General features: G+C 45.3%; 1 protein-coding gene across 4 annotated transcripts; it reads left to right on the top strand.

The window, feature by feature from the left end:
* Positions 1-434: 434 nt before the first annotated feature.
* On the top strand, positions 435-18605 carry myo7ab (myosin VIIAb). 4 transcript variants are annotated; one of them, XM_088278920.1, is made up of 51 exons: positions 435-657; positions 1281-1358; positions 2197-2264; positions 3154-3267; positions 3343-3495; positions 4177-4194; positions 4576-4760; positions 4948-5069; positions 5483-5625; positions 5761-5874; positions 5942-6095; positions 6721-6797; positions 6870-6989; positions 7159-7304; positions 7381-7591; positions 7663-7798; positions 8029-8135; positions 8719-8760; positions 9098-9235; positions 9371-9529; positions 9612-9704; positions 9835-9929; positions 10014-10098; positions 10257-10475; positions 11627-11944; positions 12024-12230; positions 12316-12492; positions 12571-12660; positions 12764-12891; positions 13008-13134; positions 13265-13384; positions 13470-13643; positions 13740-13967; positions 14101-14271; positions 14340-14457; positions 14535-14661; positions 14735-14904; positions 14975-15165; positions 15241-15365; positions 15447-15604; positions 15726-15879; positions 15953-16108; positions 16183-16288; positions 16400-16513; positions 16572-16659; positions 16742-16848; positions 16933-17118; positions 17194-17310; positions 17386-17469; positions 17697-17816; positions 18004-18605. In XM_088278920.1, exons 3-51 carry the CDS (start codon positions 2247-2249, stop codon positions 18094-18096), a joined length of 6603 nt encoding a protein of 2200 aa, XP_088135046.1. In that variant the 5' UTR covers positions 435-657; positions 1281-1358; positions 2197-2246; the 3' UTR covers positions 18097-18605. The 4 variants fall into 4 exon arrangements, with proteins under 4 accessions (XP_088135046.1, XP_088135047.1, XP_088135048.1 ...); XM_088278921.1 differs by lacking the exon at positions 4177-4194; XM_088278922.1 differs by lacking the exon at positions 8719-8760.
* The last annotated feature ends 230 nt before the right edge of the window (positions 18606-18835 follow it).

The raw sequence follows: 18835 nt of genomic DNA, 5'->3' as shown, positions 1-18835 counted from the left end.
CAACTTTTTCCCACTAATACTGATATTATTTTTGTTTTAAAAAAAAAAGTTTTATATTTAGACTTTTGTGTTATTTGGGCTAGTATGCTTAGCAATAGTATGGACGACCCCCCCCCCCCCGTGCAAAGGTGCTTTGTTTGCTTTGAATAATTTGAATATCGTTTATGTAACATGAGTTCATGATTGTGTACAAGCAAGAAACATGATGTTGATGCCTTCTGATCCTCTTTGTTTTAACTTTCTTGCCAGCATCTGATGTCAGCGAGACGCACTTACAAACCTCTTTTGGGCAACAGTACTTCTGATTTAGTACAAATTGTGGCTACATTGGACTCCAACTGCATCTAAGTCTGGTTAACCACCTCCTCTTGGTTCACCTCGTCCTCCAAGCTCCACCCACCACCCTCCTAATCAGGATCAGCAGCCATGAATGAGATTCAGCAAGAGTCTGGAGGACTCCTTCACTAACCCGTAGCACAAAACCCCTCAAAGAACCCCTTGTCGGACCCAGCGCACATTTCCAAAGAGGATTTAACACAAGGTCCCGAAAGACGGAAATCGTTCGGCTTCCTCCATCATCTTTTCGGCTGGTAGTCTCCTTGTGGATGAACCAGAGACCACCGGATGAGACAACAAGAGGGGTCTTCATATTGAGAGGTAAGTGGGGGGATTTGATGATGGTGGTTTGGTGGGTGATGACTGAAAACTTTCGCTCACCTCGAGGCCACATTGACTTGCAGTTCTCGCATGCCTTGGTGGCCCCAGCTTTAGGCCAAAGCCTCTTACGCTGGCTCTGTGCTCATTGGCCAACTCTTAAAGGAGACTTCAATCAACTGCCTCCAGTTCAACTTGAAAGAATTGTCTTTATAATATACGAAATTCAAAAACGAATGTTTGGTCATCACCAGTTGATGCTGAACATTATTTTTTATAAAGTATATGAACAATCCAAACTGATGTAAAGGACTGCAGATTTTGAGTTTTAAAATGCCAAAGTGTCTGTTTATGTTCGTCACTCCGGCTCGCAAAAAAACGGACCGATGATTGGCGAGCTCATGTGACGTGGAAAGATTAAGAATGCACGTGATTGGTCTGTGCGTTGCCGCCGCACATTCTTTAACTATCATAAACCTTCAACCAAAAGTTGCTCACTTTTATTTTTATAAACATGTAAATATATACATAGCAAAATATTTTGTAGTTTCTCCATTTCTTGCCGTTGCTTTTACTTCTTATCAGAGCTAAGCTAACTGTAACAAATGTGTCTTTTTTTTTTTCAGCAAAGGTGCTCATGGACGACAATGGTCGGTCTTAAACTTGCTCGGCCGACAATGAAAGTCGCTCACATTTCCTGCCATGTGAGTCGCAACTCTTCCACATACTTGTTGGCATCTGTTATTAGAGCATAAACACGCTCACACACAATCACACACAGATAAGCCGGTCGAGTGTTCCAAGATACCTTTTGAAAATCTCATATTAGTAAGAATTATTATGTCGCTATTGAAAGGCCTTCTCACTTTGACCCCAACTCAATGGAAAATACTGCCAATGCTAACAGCTAGCATGCTAACAACCTTATATGGTAGCATCTTGTGCGTGCACGGGCAGGTCCTAGCAGATGCTATGCTAACTTGCAGCATATCAAAGCAGTTTGAAATGTTGACGATAAGTGGCAAAGATAGGTTAGCCTTTAACATTCGTATTTCATTTTTTTTTTTTTTGCTTGTAATTGTTTCAAGCTTTGTGAACATAAAATTGAAGTTCATGTGCATTGATGATAATAATCGTAATGGCTTAGCTTGAATAGCACATTTGAAACACTTAACGGGGTGATTAAAATATTGATTATGCCAGGAGGGCCTTGTTTACTGAACACTTCACCCGTGCATGAATAATGACCAACTCTGAACTAATTTGAACTGTTTTCCTTATGGCTTAAATGGAGGAGCAACTGATTGAGCCGTCATACGAATGACTGTACAGTAAACTATGCTTGCTGCTTAAGTGGTCGGATTAGCTCCAGGAATCCAATAAGTCCGTGGTGGCAACCCACACCCCCCCTTCATCCCCAGTGCACACACACACACACACACACACACACACTTTTTCCTCCACTTCGCAGTCATGTTTGAAATGTCATTTTTCTAATATTGAAAATGATCAATATTAATATACAGCAAATGCTCTTGGCAGGGTCCACTCATGTGACATCTGATGTCCTGGAGTCAAGCCGACGCTGAACCATGGTCATTCTGCAGCAGGTACGTCAGCAAGGAAAAATGAAACATGAAATTGTGGTTGATGATGGCGCTAAAAAAAAACAAAAAAACTCAACGGAGTTTGCCCACTCTAGTTTTCTGGGGCTCACATGTGCCTTACCATTGACTGACAACCAATTCAGGTTGTACCCCACTTAATGAATGAAATGAAAATAAATAAAAAAATAACACTCAAAAATGCATCCCTTATCTTTGATGGTGTATAATGAATCCAAACGGGCCGTAATCCCCGGTGTGTTTGACTTTGATAAGGCTTCTATTACTTCCACGTTTGACTGTGATCGTAATCTGGGAGTCAATGGAATCCGAGTGCCGCTGTCACTCATCGTTTTAGTCACCGTCACATACACTTCTCCTTCCCACCCCGAACCCCAAACAAAGCCAAATTTACTTAATGCCCGATAAGCACAAAGCAATTAAGCTATCGGCCAAACGATAAAATAGAAACGTGATCAAGTCGGATAACATTGTGTGACGCCAGAACAGCGATAAATGTTATTAAAGGGTCATTTCACCCCAGCCATGATATTGGGATCTTACAAGAATGACATTAACCATCCTTCCAAGCCGCTTCTCCTCACGAGGGTCGCAGACGTGCCTATCCCAGCTGTTTTCGGACAGTAAGTGGGGTACACCCTAAACTGACTGCCAGCCAATCGCAAGGCATTCATATATCAATCGACTTTGACTTGCGAAAAAAATTGTGAGGTGTGATGGCAATGGATCAACTCAAGGGGAGTAAAAAAAACTTTGCCCTAAAATGGTCATTTAGCGTAATTCAATTCCGACGGACACATTTGTGAAATGTGAACGTTCCTGAAGTTGCATGTGACATTTCGAGTGTAACCTTACTCTGTCTTGCCCCTTCCAGGGCGACTATGTGTGGCTGGACCTCAAAACAGGCCGCGAGTTTGACGTTCCCGTGGGGGCGGTGGTCAAACTCTGCGACTCAGGCGAGATCCAAGTCCTGGATGATGAAGGCCGGGTGCGTTGTAGCACGCCGTCCGCTAATGAAGATCTATCCAGGCTAGTAACTCCTCCTTTGTGCCTCCACATCCAGGAGCACTGGATCTCCCCTCAGAACGCCACCCACATCAAGCCCATGCACCCCACCTCCATCCAGGGGGTGGAGGACATGATCCGATTGGGCGACCTCAACGAAGCCGGCATCCTGCGCAACCTCCTGATCCGCTACAACGAACGCGTCATCTATGTCAGTAACCACCCCACATACAAACTACACTTCATTTTTGAACTTCCGAGCAATTAGCCGCCCGACTACAGCCGCTAGCCTGACTATTAAGCTCTTCCTCGGGTTAAGCTGTTTACTTGTGTCCGCCATGCCCTGCGGTCAAGTGTGCTTGTTACTAAAAATAATTGACATTAAATACGCCTGCACTATCTATTGACAGCATTATTGAAATAGCCCGTTGTTCCGACAAAGACAATTTAAGGAACGATACAGAAATGCTAAGGAAGAAGAAGAAACAGGTGCTATTCTAGTTCGGTAGTTTAATTCAAAGAGTGAAATGCAAATATAGACAAATTCAACACAGTAAATTTTTTTGCAGAAGCCAAATTCCCAGCTAATTTCTAAAAATGTTTATGTTAGTTTGTTTGTTTGTAATTTTTTGCTGCACTATGCAGCCCTGTTTGCAATATATATATATATATATATTTTTTTTAATTTATGCCAAATGAAGGTGCCATTTAGGACTAAATATTAAAGATTATTTTGTAAGCAAGTAAGACTCATCCACTACAAGTGTTATTCTCGCTTAAGAAAACAAAATGAACATTGTTTTTCCTAACTAATCATGTCATTGAGCATTCTCAAGTAGAGAAGTTCTTTGTGTAATGTGTCTCTGGGTTATTGTGTTCTCTCCTCACGTAGACAAATTGTGGTGGAAGGGTGAGTATGATCGCTCACAGCGCCTATTTGCCAGCTTCGCCTCCCTCCTGCTAACGCCTCGATTATCTCAAGCGGATGGCAAAGAGAATTTTGATTTCCCTTCAGTTGAATCACATAGAAAGCTTCGTTTGTTATCGCCGCTAATGCCGCGTTAAATCATTTTAGCTTATAGATATAAGATGCTGGAATTGATTGACGTCAGGGTGCTGTTACTTACTGTTTGAATTAAATCAATTAATTTTGTCAATTTCATTCAAAGCACCTTCATTTGTGGGCTTTTTTTTGGGGGGTTTGGTGGCTATTCATACATAGTTGACATATTTCTCCCCTGAAATTCAAAATAATCATTTGGAATACCCCATCCTGTGGCTCCCTCGGCAGACGTACACCGGTTCCATCTTGGTGGCCGTCAATCCCTACCAGCTGCTGCCCATCTACACGCCCGACCAGATTCGCTTGTACACCAACAAGAAGATCGGAGAGATGCCGCCGCACATCTTCGCCATTGCCGACAACTGTTACTTCAACATGCAGCGCAACAACAAGGACCAGTGCTGCATCATCAGGTGCGTCTCGCCATTCGCGTCAAACTTCCACAACAAAATTCAGCCTCAATGTGTACCCAGTTCAATGGAATTTGCCACAACAGGCCATTTGAGTTCATCCAAAGAATATCAAGTTCTAAAAACTCAATTTAAGTGTCAACAAAAGTCCGTATTATGGCTATGACTTGAAATTGTCTTACGGTGGCAGCGGTGAGTCCGGAGCCGGGAAGACCGAGAGCACCAAGCTGATTCTTCAGTTCTTGGCGGCCATTAGTGGACAGCACTCCTGGATTGAGCAGCAGGTCCTGGAGGCCACGCCCATCCTTGAAGGTAAACATCTTATCTTCAAAGCAAGGAAATATGGTAAGGAAGACATTATTTTGTGGTCTCTCCATGTCATGTGTCTTGCAAATGAGCCACTTCTCACTATGCCCCCCCTCATCTGCGGAGCCAGTCGGGCTCCGGGGTCAGACGAGGCTCGCTGTTACGACTAACAACAAAAAACAGTGACCTACTATAAAGACAGTATAAGCGTATTTTCACTCATGGAGGCAGCACTTCATCACCAAAATCCGATGTTGACGTTCAGCTGCCGACAGTCTCCATAGGTCCAGAACTTTATGGTTGTGGATGTGCTTCATTCGTCACACTGTTTGGGCAAAGACCGTCAGGACAGGAAATACCTCGTGATGAAGAATTGAATCTCCTGTAGTTGTCTATGTATTTTTTATTTTTGCCCTCAGCCTTCGGTAACGCCAAGACCATCCGCAATGACAACTCCAGCCGCTTTGGGAAGTATATTGACATCCACTTCAACAAGCGAGGCGCCATTGAAGGAGCCAAGATAGAACAGTATCTGCTGGAGAAGTCCCGTGTGTGTCGGCAGGTAAGAAAAAAACGCATTAGAAATCATTGCTGTCATTTCTCTCACATTCACATTTTGCTGTTCACAAATTTACGTTCCGTTGTATAAAATTTCTGAGCAAATGTCAATCGTGTTTATCGTTTTGGGGTTCTTCAGGCACCAGATGAGAGAAACTACCATATTTTCTACTGCATGTTGAAGGGCATGCTCCCAGAGATGAAGGCCAAGCTGGGTCTGGGTTTGGCCACGGACTACTGTTACCTCACCATGGTGGGTCTTCGTGACATTCCAAAATCAACCGTTGTGTACATTTCTGAAAAATCCTGCCACCTCACAGGGTCATTGCACCGAGTGTGACGGTCGTGACGATCTGACCGACTACTCCAGCATCTTGGCAGCCATGAAGGTGCTCATGTTCACCGAGACGGAGACCTGGGAGATCTCCAAGCTTCTGGCCGCCATCTTGCACATGGGCAACTTGAGATTTGAGGGCAAGTCACCAACCTTTTTATTTTTACATTGGGGGGTCATGAGAAAAAAGACCGTGTAAATGCTCTCAGGAGTTGAGACCCAGTAAAGACGAACATGTTGAAGGAATGACGCCACATCAAGACCAAGACTTGAATTGTGGGCAAGTCAAGACTTTGAAGAATGTAGACAATGACGAGCTCAAGTCCAGGCCAAGATCAAGGCTTTGAGCCTTGGAGACTAAGTCCAAGGCAAGACTTTGAAACCTGAGACCAAGTTAAGATAAATACTTTGAAGAAATTCTATTTAGTCAGGACTCAGATTTGGAGAACTTAAGAGCAAGGTGAGGCCATATAAAAACCAAGACTTGGAGGAGTTGAGACAAAGTCAAGACCAAGTCTTTGAGAATTTGAGTCCAAGACAAAACAATTCACAACTCAGGTTTTGAGATTTGACACGAAGTAAAACATTTGACAGGTTGAGACCAAGTCATGACGGAGACTTTGGTTGGCCGAGAGCCAATTAGGAGGTTTAGGAGTCAACCAACCCGTAACGGAGACTTCAGGTGGTTGAGATAAGTCAACATCAAAACTTTGAGGCGTTTTGGACTTATCGTTAAGACAATCTATTTTCTCCTGTTATCATCAGCTCGTACATATGACAACTTGGACGCTTGCGTTGTCGTCAGATCACCTGACCTGGTTACAGCAGCCTCCCTCATGGAGGTGCGTAATTTACCAGCATAAACACGGGTAAAGTTCTCATGAGGATGCAGTTTGGACTTTTCTTTTCCACAGGTGGAGCCCAAGGATGTCATGGTGTGTTTGACCACTCGAACGCTGATCACCCGCGGCGAAAGTGTGGCTACGCCTCTCAGTGTGGAACAAGGCCTGGATGTACGGGACGCCTTTGTCAAGGTTTGGACCTTAAATTTTTTTTAAAAAGGGCGATAAAACTCACACTCTGGACTTCAGCCATCAGAAATAGAAATACTTATATAAAGTTCAGATCCCATCAATGAAAACAGCACAACACGGTTTGGATGCTCTGAATTCTGCTGAGTATTTTTTTTTTTATGGCCTATAGGGAATTTACGGGAGATTGTTTGTGTGGATTGTGGACAAGATTAACGCGGCCATATACAGGCCGCCATCCTGCGATGATAATAACATCATGCGTCGATCCATTGGTTTGCTGGACATCTTTGGATTTGAGAACTTTATTGTTAACAGGTTGGTTTGAGTGGTTTTAAGTCACACGCATCACGAGGCTTGACGTTTGCTTCTCGGCTCGCGTTTTTTTAAACAGTTTCGAGCAGCTGTGCATCAACTTTGCCAACGAGAACTTGCAGCAATTCTTCGTGCGCCACGTCTTCAAGCTGGAGCAAGAAGAGTACAACTTGGAGGACATCAGCTGGCAGCACATCGAGTTCACCGACAACCAGGACGCCCTGGACATGATCGCCAACAAACCCATGAATATAATCTCCTTAATCGACGAGGAGAGCAAATTCCCCAAGGTACGATGCCGGGCAGGAAAAGAACATTTCTTCTTATATAAAGCAGATTATATTGAAGATTCTTCTGCCAGGGAACCGATGCCACAATGTTGTACAAGCTCAACTCGCAGCACAAACTGAACTCCAACTACATCCCACCAAAGAACACCTACGAGAGCCAGTTTGGTATCCAACACTTCGCCGGTGTTGTGCATTACGAGACCAGAGGTCAGTTCCGTCTTTCTTCAAATTTGAAAACTCATGTGAATTATTGTGTTGACCAAATAATGAAACACAAAAAAAAATTGATACAGTAGGAGTTTCACTGTAGCATGAAAAAAAATGTAGATTATTTTTTTTTCCCCTCCAAGAAATATCTCCTACTGTGGCTGTGGTTCTGTAGCTCAGATACTATAATTGGACAAGTTTGTAGCGATTTGTTTTTGTCCGCCTTGAAGGCTTCCTGGAGAAAAACCGTGACAGCCTCCACACGGACATCATCCAACTCGTCCACTCGTCCAAGAACAAGTTCATCAAGCAGATCTTCCAGGCGGACGTGGCCATGGTGAGAACAAAACGCGCCCGTCACCGGCGACATTTCTTGCTCCCTCTTTTTTTCCCCCTAATTTTGAGTTTTCCACTGTTGCTGTAACACAGAGGTCTCCCGTTAAGTCGAAGAGTTCCCAAAAGTTGTGCAGGTTAAACCAAGACTGCTGTAAATCTTCCAAAAAGTTGTTCATTGTCAAGTGAGATGCCCACAAATTGATAAAAGAAGCACAGGCGTTTGTTTTTTTTTTAAATGTGCCCCCACACGCCCCGCCCCTAAAATGTCCGTCCGACTTTTGTCAAAACTCAAAAGTTTGTAAAGGTTAAAATAAGGCTAGTAGAAATAACCGACCGGCATAAAATTCAAGAGAAATCCCATAATAGCTGGCAGATTAGAAATAAAATAACCATAAAAGTCCCAAATTTTCTGAACCATTTGGTCAAAAATAATATAAGAATATTGTGGTGCTACGTAGAAAGACATTTGGGTCCAGATCCAGATGGAGGTTTTTTGCTTCCCTTCAGCTTTTCTCTTTTTTATTACTAACGCCAGCAGTCCCTTCCTCCATCAATCTGCTGTCTCTTCACTTCTTTGCCATCAGTTTCTGTGTGGCTATCAGCAGCCCAGCACGCCTGCTCCCAAGGTAACCTCAGCTCTCTAGTGCCCGTTTGCTCCACCTTTAAAAAACGCCAATGATCTGTACTCAAGTCTCCTGCAGAGTAGCGCCTCCTTCTTTATTTCACAGGCATGTGTCGGACGTCCGTGTTGATTTAGTCCCATGGAAAGTCCCAAAGAATTTGTGCAAACTCTCTGACAGACCATTGACTGACTAACTCGACATTTTCATTCTCGATGACGTGAGCTGTCAGAGATTTTGTTGCATTTCCTGTCTAGTGTTTTTCTGCAGTCAGTGTGTGTTCTGTACTGTGTGGCAAGCACGAAACGTGAGGACTAATTTTATGAGACGTGTTCCTACCCAGGGTGTGGAGACCAGGAAGCGCTCACCAACGCTAAGCAGCCAGTTCAAGCGTTCGCTGGAGATGCTGATGCGCACGCTCAGCGTATGTCAGCCATTTTTCGTCCGCTGCATCAAACCCAATGAGCTCAAGAAACCCATGGTAAAAAAAAAAAAAAGAAAAATTCATTGGCTTTGCTATCAATCACGCGTGTGTGGACTCTGGCTAGCCACACCATTTCTTAGATTTTTTTTTTTACTGATTGATGTTTGTTCTGGATTCGGCGTCTCTTTTCAGTTGTTCGACAGAGAGTTGTGCATCCGTCAGCTGCGCTACTCCGGCATGATGGAGACCATCCGGATCAGACGGGCTGGCTATCCCATCCGGTATTCGTTTGCAGAGTTTGTGGATCGGTACCGAGTTCTTGTTCCCGGCGTCAAACCTGCCCACGTGCAGGTGAATAGCGGGAATCGTAATGCTTTTAGCGCTTTTGGGGGTGGGGGGGAATAAACCTTTTTTTTTTTTTTTTTCCAATCAGGAGGACCTGCGAGGAACTTGCCAGCAAATAGTCCTGGCAAGATTAGGAAGACATGGAGACTGGCAGATTGGAAAAACCAAGATTTTCCTCAAGGTACGAACCTGAAATTTATAGAATTCGGTGAAGCCATTGAGACGCCGGCTTTTGGCACTGTTGACAGCTATTACAAGCTTTGAGTTATTTATTTATTTTTCAAATCGTGTGAATTCCTGTTTCCCATCAGGATCACCACGACATGCAGCTGGAGATCGAGCGGGACAACGGCATCACCGACAAGGTCATCCTCATCCAGAAGGCGGTGCGCGGACTCAAGCAGAGGTCAGCAATATTCCGGAAACCTTCTCTTCTCATTCCCCATCCACATTCCCGTCTTTTTTTTACCTTCTTTTGTCATTCTTCCAGGACCAACTTCCTCCGCCTGAGGAGTGCTGTGACTGTCATCCAGAAGTTGTGGCGAGGTTATCGCTGCAGGAAGAACTACAAAATTGTAAGTCAGATAAACGACGAGTCGGCACTTTTTTGTGGCCTCTCTGAACTTTTCGGATTGAGAACGAAGTTAAGGTCACTAGAACTGCGTGCAACATTGTTGAGTGATCATGTCAGACTTCTGACTCGCCATTTTGCAACCTTCCTCACATTTTCCAGGTGCGCCGCGGCTTCCTGCGCCTGCAGGCCGTCTACCGGGCCAGAAAGTACTACACGAGCTACCGCGCCACTCGGCGCCGCGTGGCCCTCATCCAGGCCCGCTGCAGGGGGTTCCTCGTCCGCCAGACGTTCTGGCGGCGTCTCCGCGCCGTGTTGACCATCCAGGCCTACACCAGAGGCATGATAGCCAGACGCCTCGGCCAGAGGCTCAGGGCGGAGGTAACAACACATTATTACGTTTACTACTGCTTTTTGTGTCACGCTAGCGTGCCGCAAAGACCCGCTTACGACTGCTGAAGGGACGTCATGTCCTAAAGCCTTACTGGATTGCCAGACCTATTTGCTTGGTGCTCATTTACTAAGTCTCTTCAAATAGCTTACATTTGTTTACTTTCTTCCATTAGTCATTCAATACGTTTGATTAATTCAGATTGTGAGCCTTGATTACATTGATTTATTCCACAACGAGATCAAGGGCAACATTTGGTTCAGAAAAGCAGTTATAGTCCGACGCAAGAAGACCAAAGCGCTCACAAAACGTTCAATAAGATTGCACTAATGTCATCCCCATAACTACATATAAGAGGTCTTAATTGAAAAGCTCTTTCTGAAAAAAAAATTAGTTTTTATCTGAAAAATAACACAAGGATGTTTCTTTGCGTTTACGATAAAAGTTCAACATTTCGGCTTGTTGAGCATTTTTTGGGGAATGCAGTGCTTAAGTCCAAAAAATCCTGAAAAGAAAAAGTGTAATTCCAATTAAAATGTCAGTAGAAATAAGGCATTAAATCAACATACATAAAAAAATCAAAAAAAAATCCAGTTTTAATCTGCAGAACAATTTCTACAAAAAAATTGTGATTTTCCATTTTTCTTCAGACAACCTAAAAAAAACTTTTCTTTCCAATGAAAAGCTTGACATTTCACCATTTTTTGTTTTTTTTTGCTTTTATCGTATAACAGATTTTTGTTTAATTTCTTCATGTTTATGATTCGCTTTTATTTAAACAAATATTTTATATTAATATTTTTTTTCAATTGCCTTTTTTCCTGTCATTCTTGCATGAATCTTGTTGTGTCACCACCAAACCTTATTTTATACATTATTGTACAGCAAACTTTTGTGTCTGAGTTACAAGTGTGTGTTTATTTTCCCAGTGGACAAATGCCTCTGTTTCCTGTTGTGACATTAAAGCTTGAATAAATATTGTTTACTTTTTTAACCATGCTTTTAATGTCACTTTATTATTGAGTCGATCCCGAGTAGCTTTTTAACCAGCCGTCTGCACAAAGGTGGCGCCGGGTCCAAGGTGCTGAGTACGTTTGGTGAGTTCCTCCTATTGAGAATAGTTTTAACCCTCACCGCACAGCTGCAACATCGCCAGGAGGCCGAGCGGCAGCGTCTGGCCGAGGAGGAGCGGCTCCGCAACCAGATGACGGCGAGGCGCGCCAAGGCCGAGGCGGACCGGAAGCATCAGGAACGCCTGGTCCAACTGGCCCAGCAGCAGGAGGAACGTGAGCGTGAGGAGCGGGAGGAGGCGCGTCGCAAGAAGGAGATGTTGGAGCAGATGGAGCGGGATCGTGAGCAGCCGGTGGACCACTCGGACATGGTGGACCGCATGTTCGGATTCCTGGGCAACCCCGGACCGCTGCCCAACCAGGACGGACAAGCACCTGCTGGCTTTGAGGTGGACGGAATTGACTGTTTACTGTTCCACGCTGATGAACGTACTGTAAATGACCTCTTTGAAAACGATTTCTGCTCAGGACTTAGTGAATGTGCCCTGTGAAGAGGCCGAGGTGGAGGTGGTGAATGAAGCTCTGCCGTTGCCTGACGAGGAAGATGAGGATCTGTCCGAGTACAAGTTCTCAAAGTTCGCGGCCACGTATTTCCAAGGCGTCTCCACCTCCACGTACATCAGACGACCACTGAAGCAGCCGCTGCTCTTTCACGAGGATGAAGGAGACCAGCTGGTGAGATTGGAGTTGCACACCAACCAAGAAACCGCACCTGCGAAAATACAACTTCCGTGATGTCCTCTCCCGTTCTGTCCGCTAGGCCACGTTAGCCGTGTGGATCACCGTGCTACGGTTCATGGGCGATCTGCCCGAGCCCAAATGCCAGCTGGTCCTCAACGACGGCAGCGAGAAGATCCCTGTCATGACCAAGATCTATGAAACCCTCGGCAAGAGGACCTACAAGCGAGAACTGCAGGAGCTGCAGTTTGACGCAGAGGTGAGCGAGCGAGTGACATGTCGTCGAAAATGTCGCAGTCGCTGCTGCTACATTTGTCATTTTTTATTTAAACTACAGAACAGCTCCACAGAAAGCCAGAAGAGGAACAGTGTCCGACATAAACTCGTGTCTCTCACCCTGAAGAGGAAGTCCAAGATCACTGAAGAGGTGTGGACAGTCATCTCATGCAGAAAATGCAATCACAACGACAGCTGCTTATGAACAGATGCGAATCTATGAATGAACGGTTGTTGATCCGTAAATATGTCAGGTGACCAGGCGGCTGACCGAGGGGGACTACAACCTCCAAGGGAACAGCATGCTGGAGGACCGACCTACCTCCAACCTGGAGAAACTTCACTTCATCATCGGAAATGGCATCCTGAGGCCCGCCCTCAGGTGACCTCTCTCCTCTGATGTTCTTCTGTTAAATAAACTCCAGTTCACTGAGATGCCATAAACAAGTATCAAGGTTCAGGATTAATTTCTTTCAATTTGGATTTACTCCCCTCTAGAGATGAGATCTACTGTCAGATCTGCAAGCAGCTCTCTCAGAATCCGTCCAAAAGCAGCCATGCCCGTGGATGGATCCTTCTGTCTCTCTGTGTCGGCTGCTTTGCGCCCTCAGAGAAATTTGTCAAGGTACCACATGAGAATCACTAAACAATACTTTGGCGGAAATGGGCCAACTGCTTCTGGACGACGTTTTTGCCGTCCCGATCCATTGTAACTTCCAAAGGCTGCAACAAAGTTTCTCTTTGGCCGTTGTCAGTATTTACGGACGTTCCTGGTCAACGGCCCACCCGGTTATGCTCCGTATTGCGAGGAAAGACTACGAAGGACGTTTGTCAACCGCACACGGACGCAGCCGCCGTCTTGGTTGGAGTTACAGGTAACTGAACAAGTAGATGGAACCCGCCAAATAAAAGTTTGGTGGATGGTTGGTTCAAAACGCCAAATATTTCTTCATCCTGCAGGCTACAAAATCAAAGAAGCCCATCATGCTGCCGGTAACGTTTATGGATGGAACCACCAAGACTCTCCTGGCCGACTCGGCTACGACAGCCAGCGAGCTTTGCAACGCTCTAGCAGACAAGATCAACCTCGCAGATCGCTTCGGGTTCTCCTTGTACATCGCTCTCTTCGACAAGGTACATCGCTTACTTTGAGACAAGCCAGTGACCATTCACGTCAATAACAAAAGCTGAACATCAGTTTGAACAAAATTCATGAATCCGTCGTGCCAGGTGTCATCGTTGGGCAGCAGCAGCGACCACGTGATGGACGCTGTCTCCCAGTGCGAGCAGTACGCCAAGGAACAGGGCGCCCAGGAACGCAATGCCCCCTGGAGGCTGTTCTTCAGGAAGGAGATTTTCACTCCATGGCACGACCCAGCCAACGACTACGTGGCCACGAATCTCATTTATCAACAGATCGTGCGAGGGGTGAAGTTTGGCGAGTATCGCTGCGAAAGGGTGAGCGACTGTCTGCCTCAACCGCATCTGGCTCTTGTCTTCGTCTGTCAGAAGTGATCTTCACACAATTCCTTCAAAGATCTGGATCCTTGTTTCAGTCTTGTCTCCTCAAGATCTCGTGTTTCCCCTTAAGGAGGAGGATCTCGCCGAGCTGGCCTCTCAGCAATATTACGTGGATTACGGCATAGACATCCTGCACGATCGCCTCCTCAGCCTCATCCCTTCCTACATCCCGGACAGAGAGATCACTTCCGCCAAGACTGCTGAAAAGTGGGCTCAGCTCATTGTCGCTGCCCACAAGAAGGTAGCGCTGGGCAAATCTGGTGTTTCTTTAGTTTGGATGGTGAGTCACAACCACGAATGTCCGTCCAGGGATTGTACGCAAAGAGGAGACCCAACACGCAGAAGGTGAAGGAGGACGTGGTGTCTTTTGCTCGACTTAAGTGGCCTTTGCTGTTCTCACGCTTCTATGAGGCCTTCAAATTCTCGGGTCAGTCGCACAAAAGTCCTGACAGGCTGCATGACCGCACACTGAACATTTTTGCTTCTTCATCTTTGTGTTCACAGGGCCAAGTCTGCCCAAGAATGACGTTATCGTCGCAGTAAATTGGACAGGCGTTTACTTTGTCGACGAGCAGGAGCAGGTCCTTCTGGAGCTTTCTTTCCCAGAAATCATCGCTGTCTCCAGTAGCAGGTATCATGCAGGAAATCTCATTCTTATGGTCGTCTTATCCTGTTGAGGTTTTTGATGTGGGGAAACCTTGCAGGGGAGGAAAACTCCAAGGTCAGAGTTTTACATTGGCCACCATCAAAGGAGATGAGTACACATTCACGTCCAATAATGCGGAGGACATCAGGGACCTCGTTGTGGCATTCCTAGAAGGTCTGAGGCAGAGGTCCAAGTTTGTGGTCGGACTAATGGACTGTCCCAACCCTGGTGAGACTCCGCAAGTGCCTACAATGGAAGAAATGCGAGCTGACTGTCACATGTGTCTTTAATCTACTAGCGGGTGCAGAGTCCACATTCCAGAGTTTCTCCAAAGGGGATCTAATCATACTGGATGAACACGACGGAGAACATGTGATGAACTCCGGCTGGGCTCACGGGATCAACGATAGGACCAAACAGCGAGGAGACTTCCCGGCCGACTGCGTTTACGTTCTGCCCACTGTCACGAGACCTCAATACGACATCGTGGTGAGTGAGGCCACATGGGGAGATACCGACTCGTCGATGGCTTCCCGATTTCAAGCCTGTCCTGTTCAATCACAGGCGCTGGTTACGATGACTCCGGATCAGCGGCGGGAATCCGTCACGTTGTCCCAGATGAGCCTCGCCAACAACGAAGATAAAAGCAAAGCCTACACGTTGGAGGAGTTCTCCTACGATTACTTCAGGTTCCTGATTCTTCGCCTACGGGATTCATTTTCAAAGATACAGTTGTCCTAAATACTCCTCCCCCTCTGTGACAACTCAAGGCCCCCTCCAAAGAGCACTCTGAGTAGGGTGATGATCTCCAAGTCGCGAGGGAAGGAACGTCTTTGGAGCTGCAGCCGGGAACCTCTCAAGCAGCCGCTCCTGAAGAAGGTCTTAGCCCACGAGGAGCTTTCCCAGGAGGCCTGCCAGGCATTCATGGATATCCTTTAATGGAGGATTACACCAACAACGCCAAAAGCATCTTAGTGCTAGCGCTAGCCAAGAGCTAGAGCAGTTTAAGTAGCTGTTTTACGTGTTCGTAACCTTAACTGTGGCCATACCTGTGATGAAGTACATGGGCGATTATCCATCCAAACGAGCGCGCTCGGTCAACGAGCTCACCGACCAAATCTTTGAGGGTGCGCTGAAGGCCGAGCCGCTCAAAGATGAGATCTTCTGTCAGATTGTCAAACAGCTCACCGACAATCACATCAAGTAAGTTTCAACCGACCAAAGGACACTTGTGCTGAGAGCGCTTGAATATGAACTCAACAAAACCTTTTCGCAGGTACAGCGAGGAGAAGGGATGGGAGCTGCTGTGGCTGTGCACGGGCTTGTTTCCTCCCAGCAACATACTTCTGCCTCACGTCCAGAAGTTCCTCCAGGCCAAGAAGCACTACCCTCTAGCTCCCGATTGCATGCAGCGCTTGCAGAAAGCCTTACGGTGAAACATTCACGCATCGTATCGTTCTTCCGATCGACTTCAGAGGATCTCACTCGGCTTGTCATTTTTGTTAGAAACGGCTCAAGGAAATACCCTCCTCACCTGGTGGAGGTGGAAGCTATCCAGCACAAAACCACCCAGATCTTCCATAAAGTTTATTTCCCAGATGATTCGGACGAGGTGAGCGCTAAAATTAAAATCACAAAACGCTTTTAATGTAAGGACATTTGACAGCGAATCATTTTTTTCTTTAATACTTGTCGTGTTCAGCTCGGTCCGCTTTATTCGCAGGTGTTCGAAGTGGAGTCGAGCACCAAGGCCAAAGACTTCTGCCACAACATTTCGGGACGCCTGCTGCTTAAATCGTCGGAGGGGTTCAGCCTTTTTGTCAAGATCACAGATAAGGTACGAGTTGTACACTTTGAAGTTGCTGTGATTATACACTTGTTTGTTTATTTTTCAGGTAATCAGCGTGCCAGACGGCGACTTCTTCTTCGACTTTGTGCGCCACTTGACCGACTGGATCAAGAAAGCCAGACACGTGAAAGACGGTAAAAAAAAAAAAAAAGAAGACACTTTGTAAACTTTGTTCCTCAAATTGAAAATGACATTATTTGCCACCCGTGTGTGCAGGCGTGGTACCTTCACTGACCTACCAGGTGTTCTTCATGAAAAAGCTGTGGACCAACACCATGCCCGGAAAAGACTCCATGGCTGACTCCATCTTCCACTACTACCAAGTCATTTTCACTTTCTCTTATCGTATAATTGGGGATTATAATCAAGTAGTGTTCTTCGATGTAAATTCTTGGTCGTCTGCGTAGGAATTGCCAAAGTACCTGCGAGGCTACCACAAGTGTCTCAAGGAGGAAGTGCACCAGCTGGCGGCTCTGATCTACAGGGTGAAGTTTGAGGACGACAAGTCTCACTTCCAGAACATGCCCAAGATCCTCAAAGACCTCGTTCCTCAGGACCAGAGCCGCCATTTGTCTTCCGACGACTGGAAGAGGGTGAGCGGCGAGCGGCATGGTTGCTTTCTACGCCGAACTTTTTGAGTGGTCAAAGTATTTTTTTGTTCTCATCAGTCAATCATGTCGGTGTTCAACAAACAATCTGGAAAGACGAGAGAAGAAGCCAAATTGTCCTTCCTCAAAATCATCTACAAGTGGGCCACCTTTGGTTCGGCCTTCTTTGAGGTCAAGGTACAAATATCGCAATCAGCCAAACGTCATGGTTAAATGGACAAAGCTTCAATAAAAATATTTTTTTTCATGCAGCAAACCACGGATCCAAATTACCCAGAAACTCTCCTGATTGCCATAAACAAACAAGGAGTCAGTTTGATTGACCCAAAGTCAAAGGTAGGGGATTTTTTTCCTTTTTCTTTTACAGAAAGGTTTGGAACACCTATTTCCTTTTTTATCGGGGGTTATATACCAAATTTAGAATTAGTTAAAAGGTTCCTCTAAGATTTTGTTAATTTTTAGACTTTTATTAAACATTTCCATGTTTTGGTCTGACTTTAACCTTACCTGAAGGATGCAGATTTTTTTTTCTTCTTTTTTTTGATCTGAGTTGCTTCCTGCAGGACATCCTGACCACACACCCCTTCACGAAGATCTCCAACTGGAGCAGCGGCAACACCTATTTCCACATCACCATCGGCAACCTGGTGCGAGGTAGCAAGCTGCTGTGTGAAACCTTGCTGGTGAGTGCCAACCTGACCTCCCCCAAGGCTCCACTGTTAACAAAAGTGACCCAAAAATAGTGCCATGAGACGGAATTAGGTGCGTTTTTTCATGCATGTTAGCGGACTGAGACCGTTGGTTAGAACTACAGAAGTTAATGAAACTCTGCCTGAAATTGTGAAAAATGCAAATTTGATCACCCTGCAGGGCTACAAAATGGATGACCTGCTGACGTCATACATCAGTCAGATGCTCACCACCATGACCAAACAACGAAGCTCTCGGGGTAGCAGCAAGTGAACGACTGGCGACGCCATCTTGGCTTTTATCAACAAGCAGCGACGCCATCTTGGCCCTTAACACTCACTAGTTGCCTTCCATTTAGCTTTTTTTTTTTTTTGTTAGTTTCACCCAAAGGTGTCGTGCATTGTTGACTATTTCATGTTGTAATGTTATTTATGTACTTTTTTTTTTTTTTTTTTGGGGACGCAGTTCAAAAAAGGATAAATTTTGTTCAAGTTTTTTTTTTTTTATTTAGCAGCTTTGCTCTCAAGATGTTTCACGAAGCAAAATCGCGAGCTCAAATCCATGTTGTTTGAGGAGGCTAGCTAGCTAATCCACTTGCGAGGTAAGTAGCTTTATATTTCAAGCAAACATTGCATGCCAGAGACATCACCTCCATTCATCCTGATAATCTGTTTTATATTTACGTGTTCAAATGTACAAAGCAATTAGCGAGGAGTCTTAAACATCCCCCCGACCGCTCGACATGTTCTCATGTAGACGTCAATAAATGACTTTGGAGCACATCGCAGCAAGTTTTTCTTAGACGACATGTGGCTAACAACCCGGTTGCAGTTACTTTCACTCCTGTTTCTCAAAACAGAAAAAGACATTTAAGTTTAATGTGAGAGTTAAAACAAGCAAACAACTATTGGGTGGAAAATTGTGTTTTCCTACAAACATAGAAAGTCAGTTCTTATTAAATAATGAAATAACGCTCAACAAAGCGAAAAGAAAAGTGGAATTTGAGCCATCT

Source organism: Idiotropiscis lumnitzeri, chromosome 17 (genome assembly GCF_059441095.1).
Source record: "Idiotropiscis lumnitzeri isolate Australia: NSW breed Sydney's pygmy pipehorse chromosome 17, RoL_Ilum_1.0, whole genome shotgun sequence".
In the NCBI taxonomy this organism is placed as follows: domain Eukaryota; kingdom Metazoa; phylum Chordata; class Actinopteri; order Syngnathiformes; family Syngnathidae; genus Idiotropiscis; species Idiotropiscis lumnitzeri.
The sequence above is the reverse complement of the archived record's forward strand: the minus strand, read 5'-3'. Positions and strand labels throughout refer to the sequence as shown.

What these genes read in the sequence shown, in the direction of transcription:
- myo7ab (XM_088278920.1), top strand. An exon ending in AAACCAAGATTTTCCTCAAG is followed by an intron (nt 9,705 to 9,834) that starts GTACGAACCTGA and finishes GTTTCCCATCAG; the next exon opens with GATCACCACGACATGCAGCT. An exon ending in GCCAGAGGCTCAGGGCGGAG is followed by an intron (nt 10,476 to 11,626) that starts GTAACAACACAT and finishes CTCACCGCACAG; the next exon opens with CTGCAACATCGCCAGGAGGC.